Raw genomic sequence first — 21,571 nt, forward strand, 5'->3', positions numbered from 1 at the left:
AAAATGTAAATCTGAAACAGAGGAGACCTCAAAAAAAAAAAAAAAAAAAAAAAAAAAAACAAGAAACAAAACTGAACCACATTTTTTTTTTTTAATGGCATGGAAAGGAACCCCAGTAATGCTAACAGTTTGCTATCTTCCATATGGGTATTTCAACTACTTAAAATCTTTAACTTCAACATACTCTATAGCATACACTTTGAGATATTTTGGGCCTAATGTAATATTTGGCATACAAATCCTTACCAAAACGACAACTTGTCACTGTTTTAAAAGTCTCCTATACCTTGTTTTCAAGCTAGCTGTTACTGTACTTTTGCTGCAACCAAAACATTGTTTTACTGAGTCTAGAAGGTAAATAAAATAATCCCATAAAACTAGACAAATGTTTTCTAAACCTTAGGTTTAAGAAAAATAAAACAGATTAGAAATCCTATGTTTCTAAAACCTAATTCTAGCTGCATGTAATAGACTGTAAAAACCATCAAACCACCACTATAGAAAAGAACCTTCTAGGAGCCTGGCTTAAAGATACAAAGAGACAACAATCCAATTCATTATACTGTATATTGTGTCAAATGGATTATGAATTATTGGAAACATTATGATGATTTAACAAATTATAAATCAAATAAAAAGGACAAACTGCAAAGTATTATCAAAACTGTTTTTTATTTTCATACAAGATAAATACCATGCTTGTCACTAGTGCAGTTTTAAGGCCAACAATGGCCATATAGCAAACTGCTGAACAGTCTCCTAAATGCTAAAGAAAGAAAGACAGAAAATAAACATTAAACACAAAATTGCAGTTACAAACATTTTTTAAAAATGGAATGAGTTTTTTAATAGAAGCTAATATGGAAGTCTAGTTCTCATGGACACCAAAAAGATGTCTATTTGATCAAATCACCTTACCTTTTGCACAGAAATCTTACTGTGAAGTCGCCATAGAGTCAATAGGCTAAAAATTTAGTAAGACTTTCTTTGGCCTTCTGGTATTAGACAAATTATTTACAAACCGTGATTCAGTAACTCATGGATACTGATATGATACAATTTTTTGTTGTTGTTGTTAAGGGCTTTCCATTAAAAATTGTAAAACAACTTTGTAAGGCTGTACAAGGCTGTAAACTACTTTGCTAATAATATACCATGGGATGAAGAGGCAGAAGGAGTAACAAGACCTTTTTTTAAGGCTAAAGTCATCAACATTATAGATGCATTCCTTAGAATACATTATGATTTACCCCCAAAGGATCCTTCCCCATTAAATAACCACCTGAGTACTACAATTTTCAAAGTAAAAAAATAAACAGGAATTCACCATTGTATCTGAAAATAATTTAACTTACAAAATGCCGAGAAGTGTTACGCAGTAACAGTGTGACAAAAAAAACCCACATCTTCAAAATGAAATGTTTTCACTAAATGCAAGGTCTGTCCAATTAAGAAATTAATGTAAAACATTTACACTTGTGGTGGAGTTTTAGGGCACTCCCACACGAAAAACGGCAGTATTTACTATCTGCAGATACCATTTCAAGGTTTGTGTAACTTCAATTAAACTCTAACTAATATTTTAAAGGCCCCCATCACAACATTAATTAATATAGCAGTAAGTTTTTAAAACATTGAAATCTGCCTATACCTAGCCAAGTGTTTATATGTCCCATACAAAAACCATAGTAGCTGCATACTCAGAGCGAATGCCAACCACCTGAAATTTTAAAGAAACATTGGTTAAACAAACCTAAATCAACCTGAACAGGATACAACTGCCTAAGTATTTGGAAGTCTTTAAAAAAATTTATACTGCTTCTTTCTAGTGACAAGAAAGAAGAGTACAAGAACTTCCTCCCAGAAGCCTAGACATTTGAACAAGTTTTCATTTTAACTTAAATGAACTTTAATCCTGAACCTTTTGATTTCTCTATATCAAAACTCTCACATTACAAATACAAGGAATGCTATAGCATGTAAGGCCACATCTTAATAATTTTGTGTTTAATTTTTGGTTGACTATTTAAAAATTAGTCTAAGGCTTCTAAGAGTCAAGTTGTTGGAAAAAAAAAATGCCAGTGTTTAAACTGAAGGTTAATGTTGGGGGGAAAAAAACAACAAAAACAATACACACAACACTGTAAGAAAAAAAAAAAGAATGTTTTGCTACAAAATCCCACTTAATGTATTTTAGCACAAAAATGTCTAATATGTACAATGTATAAGCCGGCATTTAAGTACATACAACTGCGGAACATTTACAGATGGCTATGGGATGCAATGAACTAAATGAGTAAAATTTAAAAAGCAGTTATCTGTAAAACAGCAAAATTTCAATACTGTATTCTCAGTAAAAAAAAAATCAGAACACAAATTTCCTCTTAAAATAAGCAGCTGAAGCTTAAAACACAAAATTGGAACCACAGATACAGAAGATGCAATGACCATTTAGGTATGAAAACCAAAATGTTGAGAGCACTCCAACAGACAGTCTTGCAGTAGCATCTCATTGTATAAAACATTATGTATTTGAGTTATTGGCACATTAAGTACATAAGGAAAGAGAAATCATTTACCCTTCCAACAATTTCTCCCTTTCACCATAAATGTTATACAACAGTCATTAAAACCTCCATGTTAATTAATATTTTAAGGCCTGACCTTAAACTAGTAAAAACACAAAACAATATTCTCCACAGGAGAATTAAATGAATACTTTAACCTACAATTCATTAAGTCATTTGTGAACTCATTAAGGATGTGGTATATAAAGGGGCCACTAACTGGGCTAAACTATAGTCAATATCCACTGCAACTTACTCCCAATTTGCATATAGATACCAATATAAACTTTAAATTTACATCGAAATATCCTCTCCACAATGTATGTTCATTAACTAAGAGCAACATGTTCAATTCAAATGTTGCTTCAGAAGCAATACCTTTCATTTGTATCACTCATTCAAAATTATACTAGCTGAAAGGAAATGTGACCACATAGCACTTTTAAATGCTATGGTTTAAAATTAAATGTTTGTATTCATATGCACTGTAACTATTACTATGAAGAAATGAAAATGTCTCTGCTCCCCCTCCCATTTTTTTGGCGTCTATGTAAATACCTCTTTGGATTGTTTTTACACATTTCAAAAAGCAAAAGTTTAAAAATAATATCAGTCTATAAACAGAAGGGGCATGAAGGACAAAAACAAGGCTTGCAACTTTCACTCTGTACTGCTATACATTCAATGTGCTATCAGGTAGAGAAAGTTTTCCAAAAATTCACAAAACCGAAAAGTCACTTCCTTCTGACAACACAATAATGGACTAGCAGCAAACAATTCTAGTAGATTCACACTGTTTGCAACAAAAGTCACATAATGAGATCAGCCAACTAGGGAAAAGAGTGATATAGAATGAACAATTAAAGGGTTCCACTGATTAAAAAAAAAAAAAAGTAAATGAAAAATTGAATTAGTGTGAAATTTCCAGTTTCAAGGTCAAGCAGAGATTTTTGAGATTCCATTTTAAAAATTTTCAGAGAAAATTTTATTCTCATGGATGTTTACTTACCTTTTAGCTTATTATTAACTAATTTCCCTTGGAATAAATTTATGTCCATAGTTCTTCGCTTTAGAGCATTGTAATTAAAATAAAGTAAAAGCTAAGAAATGACAAAACTAACATCTATACATAAAACAAGAAACTGCATTTGATTACAACTCTCAAATATTAAACAAGGCAATTGCATTTTCAACAAGATAAAACAACTGAAAAATCATTTTTAAAAGCAAACAGTTCTGATAAATACTAATGATCCCATGCACAAATACTCTAAATCACAAAATGTTTTTGAAGTATGACTGGCAATACTATGAATAATTTGAAAACAGCTAGGTTATCTAAGTAGTGTGTCAGTGGAGATGAAAGTGAAGAACTGCTATGCAATTTCTGGAGGGCTCTCAGAGCTGCACAGTACATAATACAGGGTACCTAAATATTTAAATCATCATCCTAAAATTTGACTAAACTTTCAAGATAGTATCAATGTGTTATTAGAATATCTTGCAAAGGCAATTATATCTTAAAAAGACCAAAATTAAGAATTTTTAACTTAAATTCTGAATGATTCAAATGAACTTCCTATAAAAATGTCTATCAGTTGACACTCTGCCTATGCTAATTTTGCAATTAAGAACACATGCTAGCCACGTGCTTTAATCTGCACCTATATGCACAGGCAGGTTTGAAAGAAATCTTTGATTAACTCAATAAGGCTAATATGAATCAATAGACTTTGACTATACATAGAATTTCTTAAGCTGTCGAGATAGAGTACGTCTAAAATCTCCTATTATACAAACAGGAGAATACACCCTGATGTTAATAAAACATCACACCCCTTCAGAATCTACAGTAACCGAAAAATAAAACTAAGCTCTCTTTACTCATACTTGTCTGCTGCACACTTATATTTACACTGCCCATGGCTTCAAAATTAAACCACAGGCACTACCAATATTAAACAGCAAGTAACTGCTGCATCAAATCAGTATTATCAAAATATTTCTTCAATGCTAGCAGTTTATAATTAAGCTTTTTAGTACATCTGGTGATGTAACTAAGCTGTTACTATAGCAAACAACATGGGTTTTTACTAAATTATTATAAAACCACAAATTTTTTGACCCCTAACACATTGACTGGATCGCTATGTCTGTGAAATTTCAGTTTTTACAAGTTTATATATCATTCAGCAAAGTCACAAGCTAACTAGGTAAAAACAGCTAGAAAAGCAGAATATAGAAATATTAAATATCCATGTAATCACCTATTCTATTATCAAAATCAAGGGCAAGAGACACTTAATTAGTATGTTTAATTCACTGAACGCAAGATTAGATTGATGCATATCCAAAAACGCTATTGCAATGCTTTTTTTAAAGGACAGTATAAATGTCATTGTAACATTATCTTTAGATATTGCTGAACACAAGACTTTCCCTGAGGTGTAAACATCAAATAACTTGAACAGCTTTACACATCAGCCCCATTAAACAGTTTATTACAACACTACATCTATTGTAATCAAAGTGGTGCTGTTTACAGACATTATCATATGAACATTTTTAACAAGAACAAACTACTATAAAAACAAGCATTTACTTGACGGTTTTTTCCAATTGCTTGCACATTATAATGGCCAAATGTATATAACCAGTAATAAAGTTGCAAAAGCTATAACTTTTTAAATCACACAGGTTTCCTTCAAATAAAACAGTTAAGCAACATAAAAAATAAAAGTAGAGCTACTGGTTACCATTTATGCAGATTTGCTTTATTCAGATCTATTCCTGTTCATTTTATCCATGAATCCTTACAGGTTCAGTTCAATCACAAGAAGCAAACTGCTGGACAAGCGTCATTTTTCCCCCATGAAGACTGTTTTGTCTTGGAAGGTGTTCCTCTTCCTTCAGCTGTAATGTGTTAAAATTTGTGATGTAGATTTTGCTATTCCCCATAATACACAGAAAAAAAACGCTGGCTTATCTATACATACACAAGTCGTGCATCTACTTCACTGTTACGTATTCTAACACAAAATAGGAATTAAATGAAACAGTAGCTGCCTTTGTGGTGGAGAAGTGCTCCCAATTTATGTGATAATTTAAACTGAGATGCTGATTTCATTCTTATGTATTATTGCCATAGAAATTTAATGATGGAAAGAAATGAAAATACAGCAGCTACTGTTTCTGTGATGATGGAAACATTTATAAGTCATTTTCTAAAGTATGCACACTACAAAAATAAATTTAAAATGTTTGGATGAATTTAATGTAGATTTTTTTCATTTACCCACATGTGAAGTCTATGTAACTCATTAACAATTATATGCGTACTGAATATAAAATGCATTAAATTATTTTACAAATTAGTTGTATTTATTTGACAGCATACAGGTACTTCTGCAACTGTTATAAATCAAATGGTCCTCCATAGTACAAAATTTATAAATAAAATTTATATAGTTCAGAATGCACATTTAAATATGACATCCACATACAAATCTTTAGACATAGTACAAATTTAAAACATTTACTTGACTTTCACTGTTCCACCTATATTGAAATACCTAATGTGCATATACACTAATGAATACCAAAAGGGAATCTTCAACGATAAATTTCATTGAAAACTCACACACACACAAAAAAAAAATTTGATAAACTAGTTTCAAAAATACATAATAATGCAACCTTCAGTTAAGAGATTCACAAAAGAAACATTCAATTAGGTTGGATATAAGTGACCTTTGAAACAACAGATAGTTAAAAACTAAGTCCCCAGAAAGCATTTCAAGAAGATGATATGAGAGGCAAAGGGCACAATGTTTTAGTAGAATTTTGCCATAAAATAATTTTTAAAAAATGTGTTTCACTCCACAAATAAATAATTAGTATTCTTTCACAACTCTAAGTTTTGTATTTTGGGTCCTTTTCTCAAGTAGGCTATAAAAGCACCTTAAAAAGCATTAGTCCACATATACATTCATATTGCCTGGCAGTAAAAAACAAAAATTTACAACTGTAAAGAAAAAGCAAGATGTTATAAGCCTGACTTTCTCTTTTAAAAAGCTTCTATTTTTCCATGTTTTTCAAAGAGAGTTTAAAGCATTTCTAATGTTAACTTTGATTGTACCTTTATATTATACTGATGAAGCTTTTGGTGGAATTGTATTATAGGAAAAAAATCTAGAGGGAGCTTTCATGTTTTAGTACTTGTAATGAACTCTTAAAACCCAGTGTTAAACAAGGTTTTTGTTCTAATCTGGAAAAAATGGTTACTGAGAAATTCATAAATCTTACTGCTAAAGAACACTATTGTCCCTAATTTTTCTTGTTGTCCTAGAGATGGGGTTGGAGGGGAAGAGAGAGATTGCGTCATTAGGGGAAAATTACTTAAAGTCACAGTGAAACAAAATACCCAACCTTTCCAAATCACATATGGCATACACTGTAACTTTATATCATTCATCACCTCAACGGAGAATTTTACTTCTTTTCATATAATTACAACATACAACATTATCCAGGATGAATTCACTCAAATTTTGCTTGATTATACTTCATAGAGAGTTCTTCACTATTAGAAAGTTTCTCTAATTTTCACCATACAGACAAAAAAACCTGGGGGACAGTCGGACAGATTTTATTTCTATTTCTAAACACTTTACATTCATTCATCCATTTGGAAATACAAATTTCACAATCTCAAAAAAGGAAGCAAATTTGAAGGCAATACAACCCATTTCCAATAATCCAATTCCATATTATAGTCTCAAGTTGCTAAGTAGACATCTATATAAACAAGGATTATCAAAAGAAGCTTCAAAGTGACAAATACATTCAATGCTCATGTTTTCAGAATACCATTTGGCCAAGTCTATGATATCAAAGTCACACAATTACTTGCTTTACTATCAGTTATAAAAGGAAGATCTATGTAAACAGTGGTTAAAATTAAGACAAGTAGAATCTACAGCTCTTTAATGAAATATATAAACACTAAGTAAAATTTCGGTACAGAAGCCTCTGCATTCTGATATATAAGATGAATACTCTAAGTTTTTTGTCAGAAACTTTAAGCAAATTTTTTAGCATTCCTAAATTCATGGCAAATTCATTTATTAAGTAAAAATTTGAACGTATACGATACGGTTTTTATAGGTTTTCACATCCATGTATTGAATCAAGATTATTCTAATATAATTTCAGGAATGTCCTTTAATTAACTTTGTGAAATAAAATCAACTTGTATTTTTATTTGAAAATTTCTTAATGAGGCGAATGAAGATGGGGCAGGCAAAAGAAACAGCAGTTATCTAAATACTTCACAAATTTAAAATTAAAGTTCCTTCTTGTGCTGATTATAACCCATTGCACAAAAGTCTATACTAAAGTCATTTACCAAAAAAAACCTCCCTTACTACCAAAGTATCTTGTATGTTCATCTTTTTATACCTGGAGATAGTACTTACCTCATTTTAACTAAAGGACATTGCACTATAAATCTATGTCCATAATTGCGGCTTTAGGCAATTCACTAAAATAGTTTAACTTTACCACAAAAAACAAAAATCAAAAACAAAAAGCAACTCAGCAACTACCCCCCACACCATTTCACTAAATGGACATCAAGTAAGCTGCTTATGTGACTGAGAACTCAATACATGAGGTAAAACATGCTACCACAGAAGGCAAATTAGTAAATTTGGATGGTATGTCCCTTACTTCTGTTTATTAGGTTTTCCTTAAACAATGCTAACTAAATATTTATCAAAAACAATTTATTCAAAACAATCTAATTTACAAACTAAAACGATAGTAAATTTCACACTGAGATGAAGGTGAGAGAGCAAGGTGACTCACATTGGTATTGAATATTTTTAGAACAAAGAACACTAATCAGTTCTAAATACACCATATTCTTAAACCACAGTGAGCAAAAGTGCTATAACCATTCAAGGGATCATTTCCTACTTGCTTGTCACTTCAATTAAGATAGCTGAGTAACTAGACAGGCTTTGCAAATAATAACAAAAAGCAAAGAGAAGTAGAAGAGCTAGCATATCCAGACAAAGCAATAGTTAGGACACATGGAAAACAAAGAAAAACAGGGCTGGATAGTTTAGAAAAATCCCAGATGACTTAAAATCTGCAGAAATAAGTTAAATCTCATTATCACCATTATCATTCATTAAATGATGTAGAAAATTTAATTTTCACATAACTCTCAAGTTAACACTGACTCTTCAGGAAAGGAAACAACGTATTTAGAACTTTTGATTTCTTTTCCATATCAATGTCAAGTTATAAACTAAGTAAGGAACAGAAAAGCACCCTAAATCTTGTACAGTAACTATAAACACCTAAAGCCACATCTATGGTAAAAGTCATCTATCAAAGAAAAATGTAGAGTTGAAAAATGCAGATCTAACTTGTTTAAAAATTTTATCAAAGAAATGGATGATCTGAGAATATGTAACAACCTTTACAGACAGAGGGAAAGCATGAGTATAAAAGTATTAAAAAAGGTAACTGGGTCTCATCACTGTTCAATCTATAAGGAAAAATTTATGAGAAATTTGCTGAGCAGGGTTATTCTGGGCAAGTAAAAAAAAAACACAACCTAAATGAAAGTAACAACTATGAAAATATAATTATTTCTGAAAGAACTGTACAATCTTAACTATGTTTTGCTCAGAGTGGTCTGAGAAGAAAGGCAAAAATTACAGAATATGAAGCACAATGTATTTACATACTGAAATTTACAATACTGACATTCCCGTTAAAAAAACTATTTGAACTCAGATATTGAATGCTTTTAGGAAACTATAATACATTTTTAAAATGAGAATGCAATCAACATTACCAACAGTTCAAACACACACACAAAAAAATTAAGATGGGACAGACATAATAGCTTGCCAACATCATTAAGTTTTCAGTTAAGAACCTGCCCTTTTCTCCATTCATCGTCACTTTAATAATAGATTACATATTTGGTTTACTGGTATACAGACTTACTTACTACTGACATTCACTTTAGCTTCCAGGTTACTTATTCCATTCATTTCATTTAGGATGTACATGAAAGCTCAAAAGGACTCATATTTTAAAACTTCTAAAAAGTCAACAAACCTTGATAGTGACTGAATGTGCAGGTGTTTTCACTTGAATATAGTTAATTCCCGCCCCACCCCTTTATTCACAGCTACATCCACAATAAATACTGTTTGGTATATAGCAGAGGTACAATATTTCAGGATAACAGAATTTTTGTGCACTAGAGAGGCTTATGTAAAATTTTGCTTTGATGAAGGCACATAACAATATTACAACTTAATTCTAATTAATGTACAAACAAAACATGGGAATTTTGGTATGGTACAGATCAGTGATTAAGAAAAAATGTCAACAGTAGTTTGCAAGTTAGGAGTTCAGTTAATGTCTGAATGTAATGAAACTCAAGCCATGATAACGTTAGGTGTAACCATTACTGGAATGTAATGTTAATAGTTAATCCAAGTATTTAAAATTAACAATAGATTTTTAAAAGAAGTTTATTTGGTTGACTATTCTGGTTTTTAAACTGAAACCAATTAAGAAAACTCTTTAATCAACTTGAGTGTATACTACTTAAGCAGCCCTGATGGGCACATGTAATCTTAAAGATAACTGAGAATGTATCCAAGTTTTACTATAATGCTTTCTTTGGTAAACAGAAACTTGTTGAAAACTGACAAGTCTAAATAAAAATTTGCTGGATCTGTATACCTTACTATAAATGAAATGGCTGATAACTAAGCACTTCACATACTAAGTTGGCCACAATTCACCTTAAGTAACTGGCAGACAGTGAGAATTTTTTTATATAAGGGACTGGATCTATCCAACAAAGATGGGGAAAGAACTACATCTTTAAAATTTAGGGTTAGCAAGATACAACATTTCAATTCTTGTTCACATCAAAAACAGTATCAATTTTAACAGTTTAGTTTTAGAAGTAAAAAGTTTGTGTCATGTGAAAGATGTTTTGCAAATTATTCACATTAAGTTCTATAATACAAAACATGGAGAACTATTTTAAAATTAATATTCAAGATGCATATTCAAAATGCAAGTATTAAAACTGGTCTTTTCACTTTAAAAAGCCCTTAAACTAAATATAAATAGCTTATATACCATAAAAATAAGACTTACATGTTCTCTAAATAGTATTCAAACAGGCTCTTGTTTTTAAAATATACCTATAAAAAGAAACTGCAATTCTGCTGCAGAATTACATACACTCGACAGTCTTATTTTGCCCATAACAATGTAAGTGCTAACAGTTTCCATTGCTTTCCATGTCTATGGAATATAATCATGTAAAGGGTAGTTACCTATAAGGGGTTTGTTTGTTTGTATTAGCTTACTTGAATCTGGATATGCCACCAACATATGGGGGGAAAAAAAAACAAAACAACCTGTTTACAGAATTATCTTTTGTGTCACATGCCCAAGCCTTATATTGTCTTCCCCCCTCCTTTCACATGAATATGTTGTCCACAAATATTAAAAAAAAAATATGAAAATGAAGCATGAACAGACAGCTCCCTCCTGCTTAATGAAAAATGTACACAGAAATAGTTTTGAAATACAGAAAAAAAAAAGACAATGATTATGGTTTGTGAATGAAACAAAATTATTTCAAGGTAATTCTAATCTCAGATGTATGATTTGGTATAATTTAAGGTATTCTTAAACCCTGAACCCATTTTAAATTAGTAACTTTCATTCTTTTTTTCAAATTAAAGGATACTGTTTCTTTCAAAAACAAAAACCAGATGCCAAGAAAAATGCTTTTCTAAAAAGTATCTTCTTAAGTAAAAAAGCTTTTTCAATGCTGAAAATCATCTTCCTATATTATAAACTCTAATAGTGTTAGATTTTCTTTAAAAGTTCTAGGGATAATAAATGAAGTTAGTTAAGGAGAGAAATTCAATTCCTTCTTATGTCTGAAACATGCCATGTGTGTACACACACACAGAGATATATATATGTGTGTATGTGCATAAACGCCTGTATTTTCAATCATATGCAAATGCATGTGATTCAAAAAATTCCAATTTTTAGATTTTAGAAGTAGACAATGAGTCCTCTTGATTATTTTCTTGTTTTATGACCAATAAAAATCTGAAACCTAAAAGTTATAACTCAGCAAAAATGGTAAGAAGTCAAAATTTTTACCTGTCATTACTTACCAATCACATGTTCCAGATGTTTCTAGAAGAATAAATTCTGAACAAGTAGTTGGATCATTTAAAATGCAGATAAACACTGTATAAACAATAGCCTCAAGAGTTGTAATTACTGTTAATACATATGCTAAGTACAACAGGCACAAGGAATACCCACCTGCTAACGATGACGATATTCACGTTCTCGGTCACGTTCTCGGTCACGGTCCCGATCACGGTCTCGATGTCTCTCTCGTTCTCTGCTTCTCTCTCTATAATAATCATCATGACGATCTCTACTACGGGATTTATGACGCCGACTCTTTTCTCGTGATCTACTATGGTCCCTCTCTCTTGATCGTTCACGTCTTCTAAAAGAAATTACTGGATTAATGATCTCCATAACTGGTAGCTTTGAAAGGTATTACTTTTGATGTTTCAAAATGTAAGGCAAAAATTCTTTATAAACACAGGTTAGATTTACTAAGTACCAACGATATACCAATTTTCTCATAAAAGCATGGCCTAGATAGATGGACTCCCCCTTTTTTGTTGTCATTTATTCACACAGAACTGGGGTACAAGCCAGAGATACAGGGGAGGTGAGAGGATTCACCAGACAGAGTGAGGAGTAGAACAGGCAGATCGATGAAGTACACTGCCAAGAGGAGCAGCCGGCGTGTAGGGAGAGTTCTGCAGCGCCAAGTGGATCACCTTTGGGGCATGGGATCGAACTCACTGAAGAGGCTGGCGCAAGCTTGCAGTGCTGCGTCCTAACCCATTGTGCCACCAAGGAGATCCCAGATACTCCATTTTTAAAAACATTCACCCCAAATTAAGAATTGGTTACACCCAGGCAATACAATGAACTATCTATTACAGTTATTATAACAAGAAACCTACAACAGACATGAAGTTTTACTAAATAAAACCCAGAATGGTAAAAGAAAATTTCAATGTACTTTAAGAAGAGACTATAGAATACATAGAAGGCCTTATAAAGAATATACAGGGCCCTCCCTGGTGGCACAGCGGGTTAAAGCACTGCACTAAGAAGCTTAAGCCACTTCCGCATGAGTTCGATCCCCGCCTGCTCCGGAGGAGATCCACATGGCGAGGCAGACCTCTCCTGACCCGCCCGCTGCTCCCCTCAGCAGTGTACTTCGTTGATCTGCCTGTTCTGCTCCCCGCTCTGTCTCTGGTGAATCCTCTCACTCTCTGTATCTCTGGCCTGTACCCCAGCTCTGTATAAATAAATAAATCTTAAAAAAAAAATATACGGATGTGCTTTTTAGATATGTAATTTGTAAAATAGATCAATGATAGTATTTCAATATACAAAATCCATCACCCATTAATACAGATTACCTAAACCTATATATAAATAGCAGTTTTACATTTGTAAATATATCAAAACATGATTTAGTAAGTACGATTCCACTAAAAAGCTTTCTAACAATGCATGCATGTTTGTTGGGGTAAGGTGGGAGGAGGAAGGGTGAGAAGGAGAAACCTAGCGACTATGACCAGAAAAGACGGGCAAACTGTTCATACTGTTCTTTAATAAAGAGAAATGTTTCATGAGCTGCCTTAAAAGCAAACAAAAATAGGTAATTTACCTAACAATACTGCCCAAAATACATTTAGAAATTTGATTCCAAATTCAGAAATGTAAAGTAAGAAATTAACTAAAATCTATTAGATTAACTCTCCATATTTTCCCACCAGACAGCCTTGTCAATCCAAATTCTCTGTTAAACATGGAAGTTTTTAGCTGAATTAAAAAGACTACATATGGCATGGTCTTATGATACTGAAAACTTTGTTCAGTGATAAGAAGCCTTACACTGGGTCAAAAAGTAACAAAGGTGGGGCCCCTCCCTGGTGGCACAGTGGGTTAAAGCATAGCACTTAGAAGCTAAAACCACTTCAGCATGAGTTTGACCCCTGTCCACCCCAGAGGTGATCCACATGGCGTGGGGCAGGCCTCTCCTATCTGGCCTGCTGCTCCCCTCTGCAGTGTACTTCGTCAGTTGGCCTGTTCTCCTCATTCTGTCTCTGGTGAATTGTCTCATCATCCCTGTACCTCTGGCCTGTACACCAGTTCTGTATGTATAAATAAATAAATCTTAAAAAAAAAAAAAAAAAAGTAACAAAGTTGGGGACCACAAACAGCCTAGCCTCTTCAACAGGATGAAGACACTACCATCAGAAAAAAATATATTAAACACACACCTCAGACTATCACATGAAGATTAAAGATAAACCTTGTAAATATATGTAAAATTTCAAGATTAGTTAACAGTAACACTAAAAAAATAACTACCTAATATATAAAAATTGAGTTTAATTAACTCCCTAGCTCAAGAACTTTTTAGCATTCTTATCAAGCATTGTTTTGTGATTAGAAATATTGTAATGAACAATATTTATATATTGCTCATTAATATATATTCATATATATAATATATATGAATATATATAATAAAGCTCCATTTCTCAACATGTGTTTTAGTGAAATGATATGTGCATTAATAACAATGCATAGATTATGATAAGTGCTATTAAAGAAACAAACAGGTTATGACGGAATACCCTGGGAGAAGAGCTTTCCTAGGAAGTTATGTTGACACATGAAGGGGTAGGAAGCCAGCAATACAGTTAGGGGGAAGGATGCCTAAAAGGATTATCAAGTACAAAATGAAAAATGAATGGATTGATGTTTCAAGAGGAAAACCAATAAGGTTACAAGATAGTAAGGGAAGAGGTAGCTAAAGCTGAAGAATATCATACAATGTTTCAATGTTTACAGTCTTAAGATTCACTGGAAGCCTTTCAAGGATTTTAAGCAAGCAAACACTGGACACTTGATCTAGCATTAAAAACAAAAACACTCTACTTACTGAGTAAACAGTATTAAGTAAAATTAAAGTACTACTTTATTAGAGTCCCAAACATAGCATTTTCTACTTATAAAGTAGCGGTTTTAAGTAAACATGAGACAGGAAAGTTTTACCTTGATCCAGAACCATAAGACTTGGATTCAATTCCATGAAGGCAATCTTGCAAAGAACTAATTAGAACTTTGCAACGATCATCAGCAGATACTTTGGATTGTTTAATTAAAGAAATTGCAGTCACCAATGTCTCAATAGCACTCCCATAATCACCTGTGAGAAGAGAGGGGGTCGAAGTCAAATTTTGTTTTCCAACACCACTAAACCACTTGGGATAAAATTATGTGATAATCAATTTACTGAGAATTTAGATAACTGAAAAAAAAAATCATTATTTTAAGTGTTTCACTTTTGGAATAGGCTTTTAACATGCATTAAACTAACACAATTTATAGTTGTGAGAGTATTTTAGAAATATAAGAGGAGTGAGATGCCTTAAGGCCCCCAAACCATTAAAATTCAGGTTAAATCTGCATGAAGAATCTAAAATTAGGGTTCTTTCCATTACAAAGTGACAAACAGCCTCCTATCCTTTTAAATAAGGTACAGGTAATGAATTGAAAATAGTCAAATTAAAAAAAAATACTCCAAGAAAAGACCCATCTTTAAGGCTTTACAAGTTTTAGGTCGCACCTAAAACAAAGAAAAAATATTAACACAGAAAGAAATATACAAACCAGCACTGGCATCAGACACGGCTCTAGAAATAGCACTGCTTGAGATTGCTCTATTTCTGTTCATGATTTCTTCAAACTCGGCTTCACTCAATGGCGTTCTTGCAGTATCCATTTCCCTGTAAAAATCAAAGTAAACTTTAAATAGCATTCTACATTTTTTTAAAGTCTCAATGTATAATTCTTACTGTTTGCTTGACAACCTTAGAGCTTAGCTTGTGCTTATTTTTCTGGATTAATGTGATTTTTCTTAAAGAGCAAATCCAAGCAAAATTCTCACATACCACTATGTTTCAGTTGAAAAATGTACATTATTTGTTTTAAAAGAAATGAATTTCAAGATTTTCTAAAGCTGCTCGACAACTTTAAAAATTATAATTATATGTACAGTATAGGAACATGCAAACTTTCTGCTACCTTGGACTAGTTACTAGTTGGGATGGTGAGTTGAAGCTAACTTGTAGCAATTTATTACAATGAAATGCAGAAATATTTAATCTAACCTTTCATATATTTATAAGGTATTACTCCCAAAACTTATCCTGATCAAATTATGAATTCTTTAAGATTAATGTATGATTTCAACTATGTGCTATGACTTGTGCCTAACCTAGTGCCCTAAAAACATTAAATAAGGCAATCAGTGTTCTTCAGTTTTTAATAATCTACCTACTAGCTATAAATTAGTTTATAACAAAAAAAATTCCCAAAAACCTGTTACAGAAACTTTACATTATGAAAGTATTACATTTTAAATTGTCAAAACAAGTCATGTAATCCACTCTATACACTAAAGATGAACACCTGATATGCAGAGTTGGTTCACTGTAATTAAAGTGAAGAGAGAAATTACTCCATCTTAGCAGTTTTGACTTTTTCAAAGAAAACAAAAGTATTTTTGGCAATCACCAACATACTACCTTTATAGATAGGTAGTTGTGGGCTTTGTTTACAACATCAATTTCCTGCCATGGGATCGTATAACTGTATGGAATTAGGCAGGTGCGCAAACTCATTCTTGTAGGATATTATCAGATAAACTGCAATACAATAAACAGCTCTCCAAAATACTTTAGGAAAGGGCTTAGAGATCAGTTACTTCAACAGCAGTTTCTGAGGTTTTTCTCCAAGAATTGCCATTGACTTCCATACAATCTATGTTTGCAATTCTTCTCCTAGCCAAATATATTATTTAATATTCCAGTTAATTAGTAATTTTCTACTCAGATTCCTGATCTGTATACGATGATTATTAGTACCTATCTAATAAGCTGATCTAATTTCTATTAACTTTTTGTTTTAAAGACTTATTTATTTATACACACAGAACTGGGGTATAGGCCAGAGATGCAGGGAGGTAAAAGGATTCACTCAAGGCAAGAGTAAAGAGCAGAATAGGCAGATTCACTAAAATATACTGCTGAGGGGAGCAACTGGCAGGTCAGGAGAGGTCTGTCACACCATGTGGGTCACTTCCCTAGCCAGGATCGAACTTGTGCTGCAGTGGCAGTGGTAGCTTCACAGTGTTGTGCTTTAACCCACTGTGCACTAGGGAGGGCCCTCTATTAACTTTTTGAAAATATATTTATTTATGCATACAAGAGCTAGGTAGTGTAGGCCAGCGGTGCGGGGGAAAGGGGGAATGTGTGAGAGGTTTCACTAGACAGAGTGGGGAGCAGTGGGCAAAACAAGAGAGATCTGCTGTGCCATGTGGATCACGTCCCTGGCTGCCAACAGCTTCACAGTGCTGCTGAGACTTAACCCTTACACAACAGCAGGGAGGCCCTATTAACCACTTTTAACTTAAAAAACAATGTAAATGAGTCCTCAGGATTAAGTAACTTGCCCTAAATCATAGCTACGTAGGTGGCATAGCTGGATCATTCCCAACCCTGTATGCTTTTCACCATAAAATACTGCCTCTTTTAATGAAAGAATATGGAAAATAAAATGTCAAAGGTCATAATTAAAAAAAGACTCCTCAGTTAGGATATACTTTGCTTCAAAGTATAGATAGGTATTTCATAGGTATTTATTTCCATATATATATATATATATTAACTTACCTTCCAGGAGGCCCATAGTCACCCCTATCATATGGCGGAGGTCGGCCATATGGATCTGTTGGTGGTGGGCCCCGGCTATCTGATGTAGGCATGCCACTGTTAGTTGGCGGAGGAAAGAAAGCTGGGTTCACATGTGGAGCTGGCGGTGGGGCACCTGGAGGTGGTCCAGGAAGATGCGGAGGAGGTGCAAGTGTAAGGGGTGGCCCAAGAGGGCCAGGTGGGCGAGGTGGAAAGGGGCCAGGAGGTGGAGGTGGTCCCTGTTGTGGCGGTGGTGGACCAGGAGGGGGGCCATAGCCTGGAACTGGCGGTGGAGGACCAGGAGGAAGCGGACCCAATGGAGGCTGCCCAAAAGGTTGTCCAGGAAAGAGAACCGGTGGTGGAGGGCGATCTCCTCGATTAGGAGGCCCTGCTAAAGGAGGAGGCAGAACCTGACCAGGAGGTGGAGGGCCTGGTGGGCCTGGTGGGCCAGGTGGACCTAAGGGTGGACGTGGTGGAGTCTGTCCAGCTATAGAGTAAGAGGATGGGAGTGACGGGGATGTAGAGAGAGGAAGAAAGAGAAAGAGAGGCAGAGAAAAGAGAGAGGAAAAAAACACTTCAGTAAGTATTTTAACCTTTATGCCAAGATGACACTTTTAAAGCATAACTCATAGACCACGATTCTTTGTCTTTAAATGAAACCCATATGGTAAATGCTAAACTAACAGGTACAAAAGTGAAATATTCTTACAAACTTAACTAGCTCAATTTATGCGTAAGAAAAAGTATTTAAATAAAAACTTTCATAAAGATTATAACACTTAAGAGATAGCTTCCATCTTTCAGTGTACACACACTTCTTACAGTGAAATCACCCACCTTATATTCTACTCTGATGCCAAGCTAGAAAGTGAAACAAGGAAAAATGGTCTTGAAAGGATTTTTTAAGAGGTAAGAAAATAAGACGGATGTAAATATTCTATAAATAAGTCAAGCAAGTTTGGAGAAAAATAAAGACCTTTTAGGCCAAAAATGGGTATTTCCTCTATGCTGTGCCCCATATGCCATGGAATCCTAGTTTCCAGGAACAAAGGCCGAGTTCCTTTAACAAGATGCTTGATCAAATTTCCTGGATTCCAAAAATAGCATAACAAGGAGAGTAAGTCACATTAATAATGCATTACTTGAAAAAGAGAGAAAAGGAAAAGAGGTATTAGGTAGACACATTTTATCCGTGTTAATTTAAGAAAAACTTTACCTGGAAAAGGTGGGGGTGGCCCTCCTGGTCCTGCTGGCCCAGGAAATCTGTCCCCACCGGGAACAGCCCCTGGAAAACGGCCCCGTCCTCTACCACCTTGTGGAAATGCTGCACGTGAACTGCCTCCTGGAGGACCAGCTTTACCTTCCCCAGACATTTGTCCTGATTGTGTAGCTGCAAATATTCAAATACTCATAAATAGCATTTATTAAAATACTTGTCTGCAATGTAACCACCGTCATTAGAAACACTTCTATTTTAAAGCTCACTTATAATATATACTAAATTGCAGATACCTAGGGCCTTTCCAAACTACATGAGAAGTATTGGTTAGGAAATATATCCACATCCATTTTAGTGTTTTTGAAATCTCAAAATATCCAGGCTTAAGTGTATCTCTTTTTTATTATTACTATAGTTTATTCTTAACATCATTTTGTGCCTTTTCCATCTCAGTAAATGTATTTGTATTTCTAATGAGTGAATGAGTTGTTTTCATAATACCAGTACTCTGCAGCAGCCAAGGCCAAAATTATCCAACAGAAATTTTAATTTCAGTAAGCATAGAGCACTTATATCTTACAACATATACTTCAATAAATCTTATGTGTTAAAATAGTAAAACAACCACTTGACTTTCTGTTAATTATACGATCATTATTTAAGTGATTAATATTCATAATGTTGTAAAGGCAAATCTGTATTCACTTTACCAAGTAGTGAAAGGTTTTGGGCCAAGCAGAGAGTCAACAAATAGTTTCTTGTTTTCCGAGAAGTTTCTCCCCCACCACAACACATCCACATAACTTTCCTTCAATCTAAGGATTAGAATGTAGTTTCTTCCTTTTTCTAGGATGGGAATGATAGGACAAGAATGGCAGGTCTACAGAACTTGCACACTGTTGTGTATTATTGGATCTATTACTTCTAGAGAAAAATGGAAGTTTTCCAATAGAAGACCATGGACACAGTCACTAGTTAAATCAAATCAAATTCAAAGTATGGACTTCCTAAAATAGATTTTCCATTGATTTAAATATTAATATTATTGTTCCTCCACTGTAACACATAACAAATGCTAGCTACATTGGTAAAAAAAAAAAAAAAAAAAAAAAAAAAGCCCATCATTTAATAATAAAAGCCTCTAAGCAATTGCTTACTTTTCCTGGACTGCATTTCAAATTGACTCAGGAACTGTTTATTGCATGGAGTTACAACAGGATTCTGACCATGAAGTTCTCTTTTAGGCAACAGATCCATTAACTTTTTTGAGGACGCTTCAGAGCCAACACCAACAAGGGCAAACCTAAAAGATTAACGAGGTAAAGGTAGAAATCGCAGAAGATTAATGATATTACTGTTTTAAGAAAAGACCCGATCTAGGATTCTGAAACTATTTCTTAAAAGAAATGCAAGGTCACACTTCATGTTCTTTAATAACCACTTCCATAAAGAAATGAAGAACACTGTCATCACCCCAAAAGCAAGCTGTCCTTAACTGCTGTCACTCCATTTCCTCCCATACCACAATCCTATGAAACCACTAAATCATTTTTGTCTCTTGGATTTATCTATTTTAGAACTTTCATATAAATGGAGTTATACAGTATTTGGTTCTTTCCAATAGGCTTCTTCAATTTTTCAAGGTTTGTGCACAATGTTGCAAGGAGCATTATTTTCCTTTCACTGCCAAGTAATATTCCAGTATATGGATACACTTCATTAAAAAATTCATTTATCTATAGGACATTTAAGTTTTTCCACTTTTTAGTTATTATTACTATGAAAAGCTGTTCATCATTACCCATTAGGAAAATATAAACCAAAACCACATTCATTCTACTTTATATCTTCTAAAATGTTAATAATCAAAAGACATGTAACAAGCGGTGCTAAAGATATGGAGAAATTATATACTGCTGTTGAGAATGAAAAATGATGCAGCCACTTCAACAGCTTTGTATTCATGCCAAAGGTTAAATATAATCACCACATAATCTAACAATTCCAGTTCCAGATCTTTCTTACTTAACTTATGGTGGTTATATCTTGATAAAATCACCCTAAGTAAATATTGTTAAACTGAAAACACATTTATTATATTTAATACCGGTTTACCTGAGTCTACCTTAAACATACCCTGAATACTTAGATTACACTACATTAGTGTAACACAAATCATTGAACACAAAGCCTAGTAATTATTTATTTATTTCATAATATGGTTTAGACAATCTCATATTATTTACTGAATAGTGTAGTGAGAGTGAAAAACAGAATGCCCTAATTCAAAACTCAAAGTACAATTTCTACCAAAGGTTTACTTTTACACCACTATGAAGTATAAAAATTAACTGCTAGCCATCCTAACTCAGAGATTGTCTGTATATCCCTAACAACTAAAAATATATTCATAAAAAACCAGTCCATACATATTCATAAGGGGAATTATAACAATCCAAATGTCCATCAAATGGTGGCATAGAAATATGTGGCATGCAGCTACACATGAAATATTTAGCCATAAAGAAAATGGTGCTGATATTATGACTACACAGGCGAACCTTGAAAACATGCTAAGTGAAAGAAGCCAGCCATATAGCATATAGTTCTGCTTATATGAAATATCAAGATATGCAAATCCACAGACTGGTAGAAAGTACAGGATTTATTATGGGGGGTTAAGAAATATTCTGAGGTCCTCCCTGGTGGTGCAATGGGTGAAAGCACGGCACTGCCAAGTGAGTCACAGCCACTTCAGTGTGAGTTTAATCCCCAGCCCCGGAGGTGACCCACAGGGCACAGACCTCTCCTGATCAACCTGCTGCTCCCCACTGTCTAAAAACCACTGA

The 21,571-nt window shown here is 33.6% G+C and overlaps 1 protein-coding gene across 1 annotated transcript in view; it reads right to left on the minus strand.

The window, feature by feature from the left end:
* Window positions 1-655: 655 nt before the first annotated feature.
* CPSF6 (cleavage and polyadenylation specific factor 6, 68kDa) overlaps window positions 656-21,571 on the minus strand; it is a 33,924-nt gene continuing 13,008 nt past the window's right edge. Inside the window, exons 4-11 of the mRNA XM_012735148.1 lie at window positions 19,880-20,025; window positions 18,720-18,893; window positions 18,480-18,590; window positions 17,486-17,990; window positions 15,423-15,538; window positions 14,805-14,958; window positions 11,967-12,156; window positions 656-5,480 (exon numbers count right to left, since the gene is read on the minus strand). Of these exons, the coding sequence (XP_012590602.1) occupies window positions 11,970-12,156; window positions 14,805-14,958; window positions 15,423-15,538; window positions 17,486-17,990; window positions 18,480-18,590; window positions 18,720-18,893; window positions 19,880-20,025 (1,393 nt within the window). The 3' untranslated portion in view covers window positions 656-5,480; window positions 11,967-11,969. The remainder of the gene's footprint in view (window positions 5,481-11,966; window positions 12,157-14,804; window positions 14,959-15,422; window positions 15,539-17,485; window positions 17,991-18,479; window positions 18,591-18,719; window positions 18,894-19,879; window positions 20,026-21,571) is intronic.

This window comes from Condylura cristata, unplaced genomic scaffold (genome assembly GCF_000260355.1).
Source record: "Condylura cristata isolate star-nosed mole 26May11 unplaced genomic scaffold, ConCri1.0 scaffold00004, whole genome shotgun sequence".
Taxonomy (NCBI): Eukaryota; Metazoa; Chordata; class Mammalia; order Eulipotyphla; family Talpidae; genus Condylura; species Condylura cristata.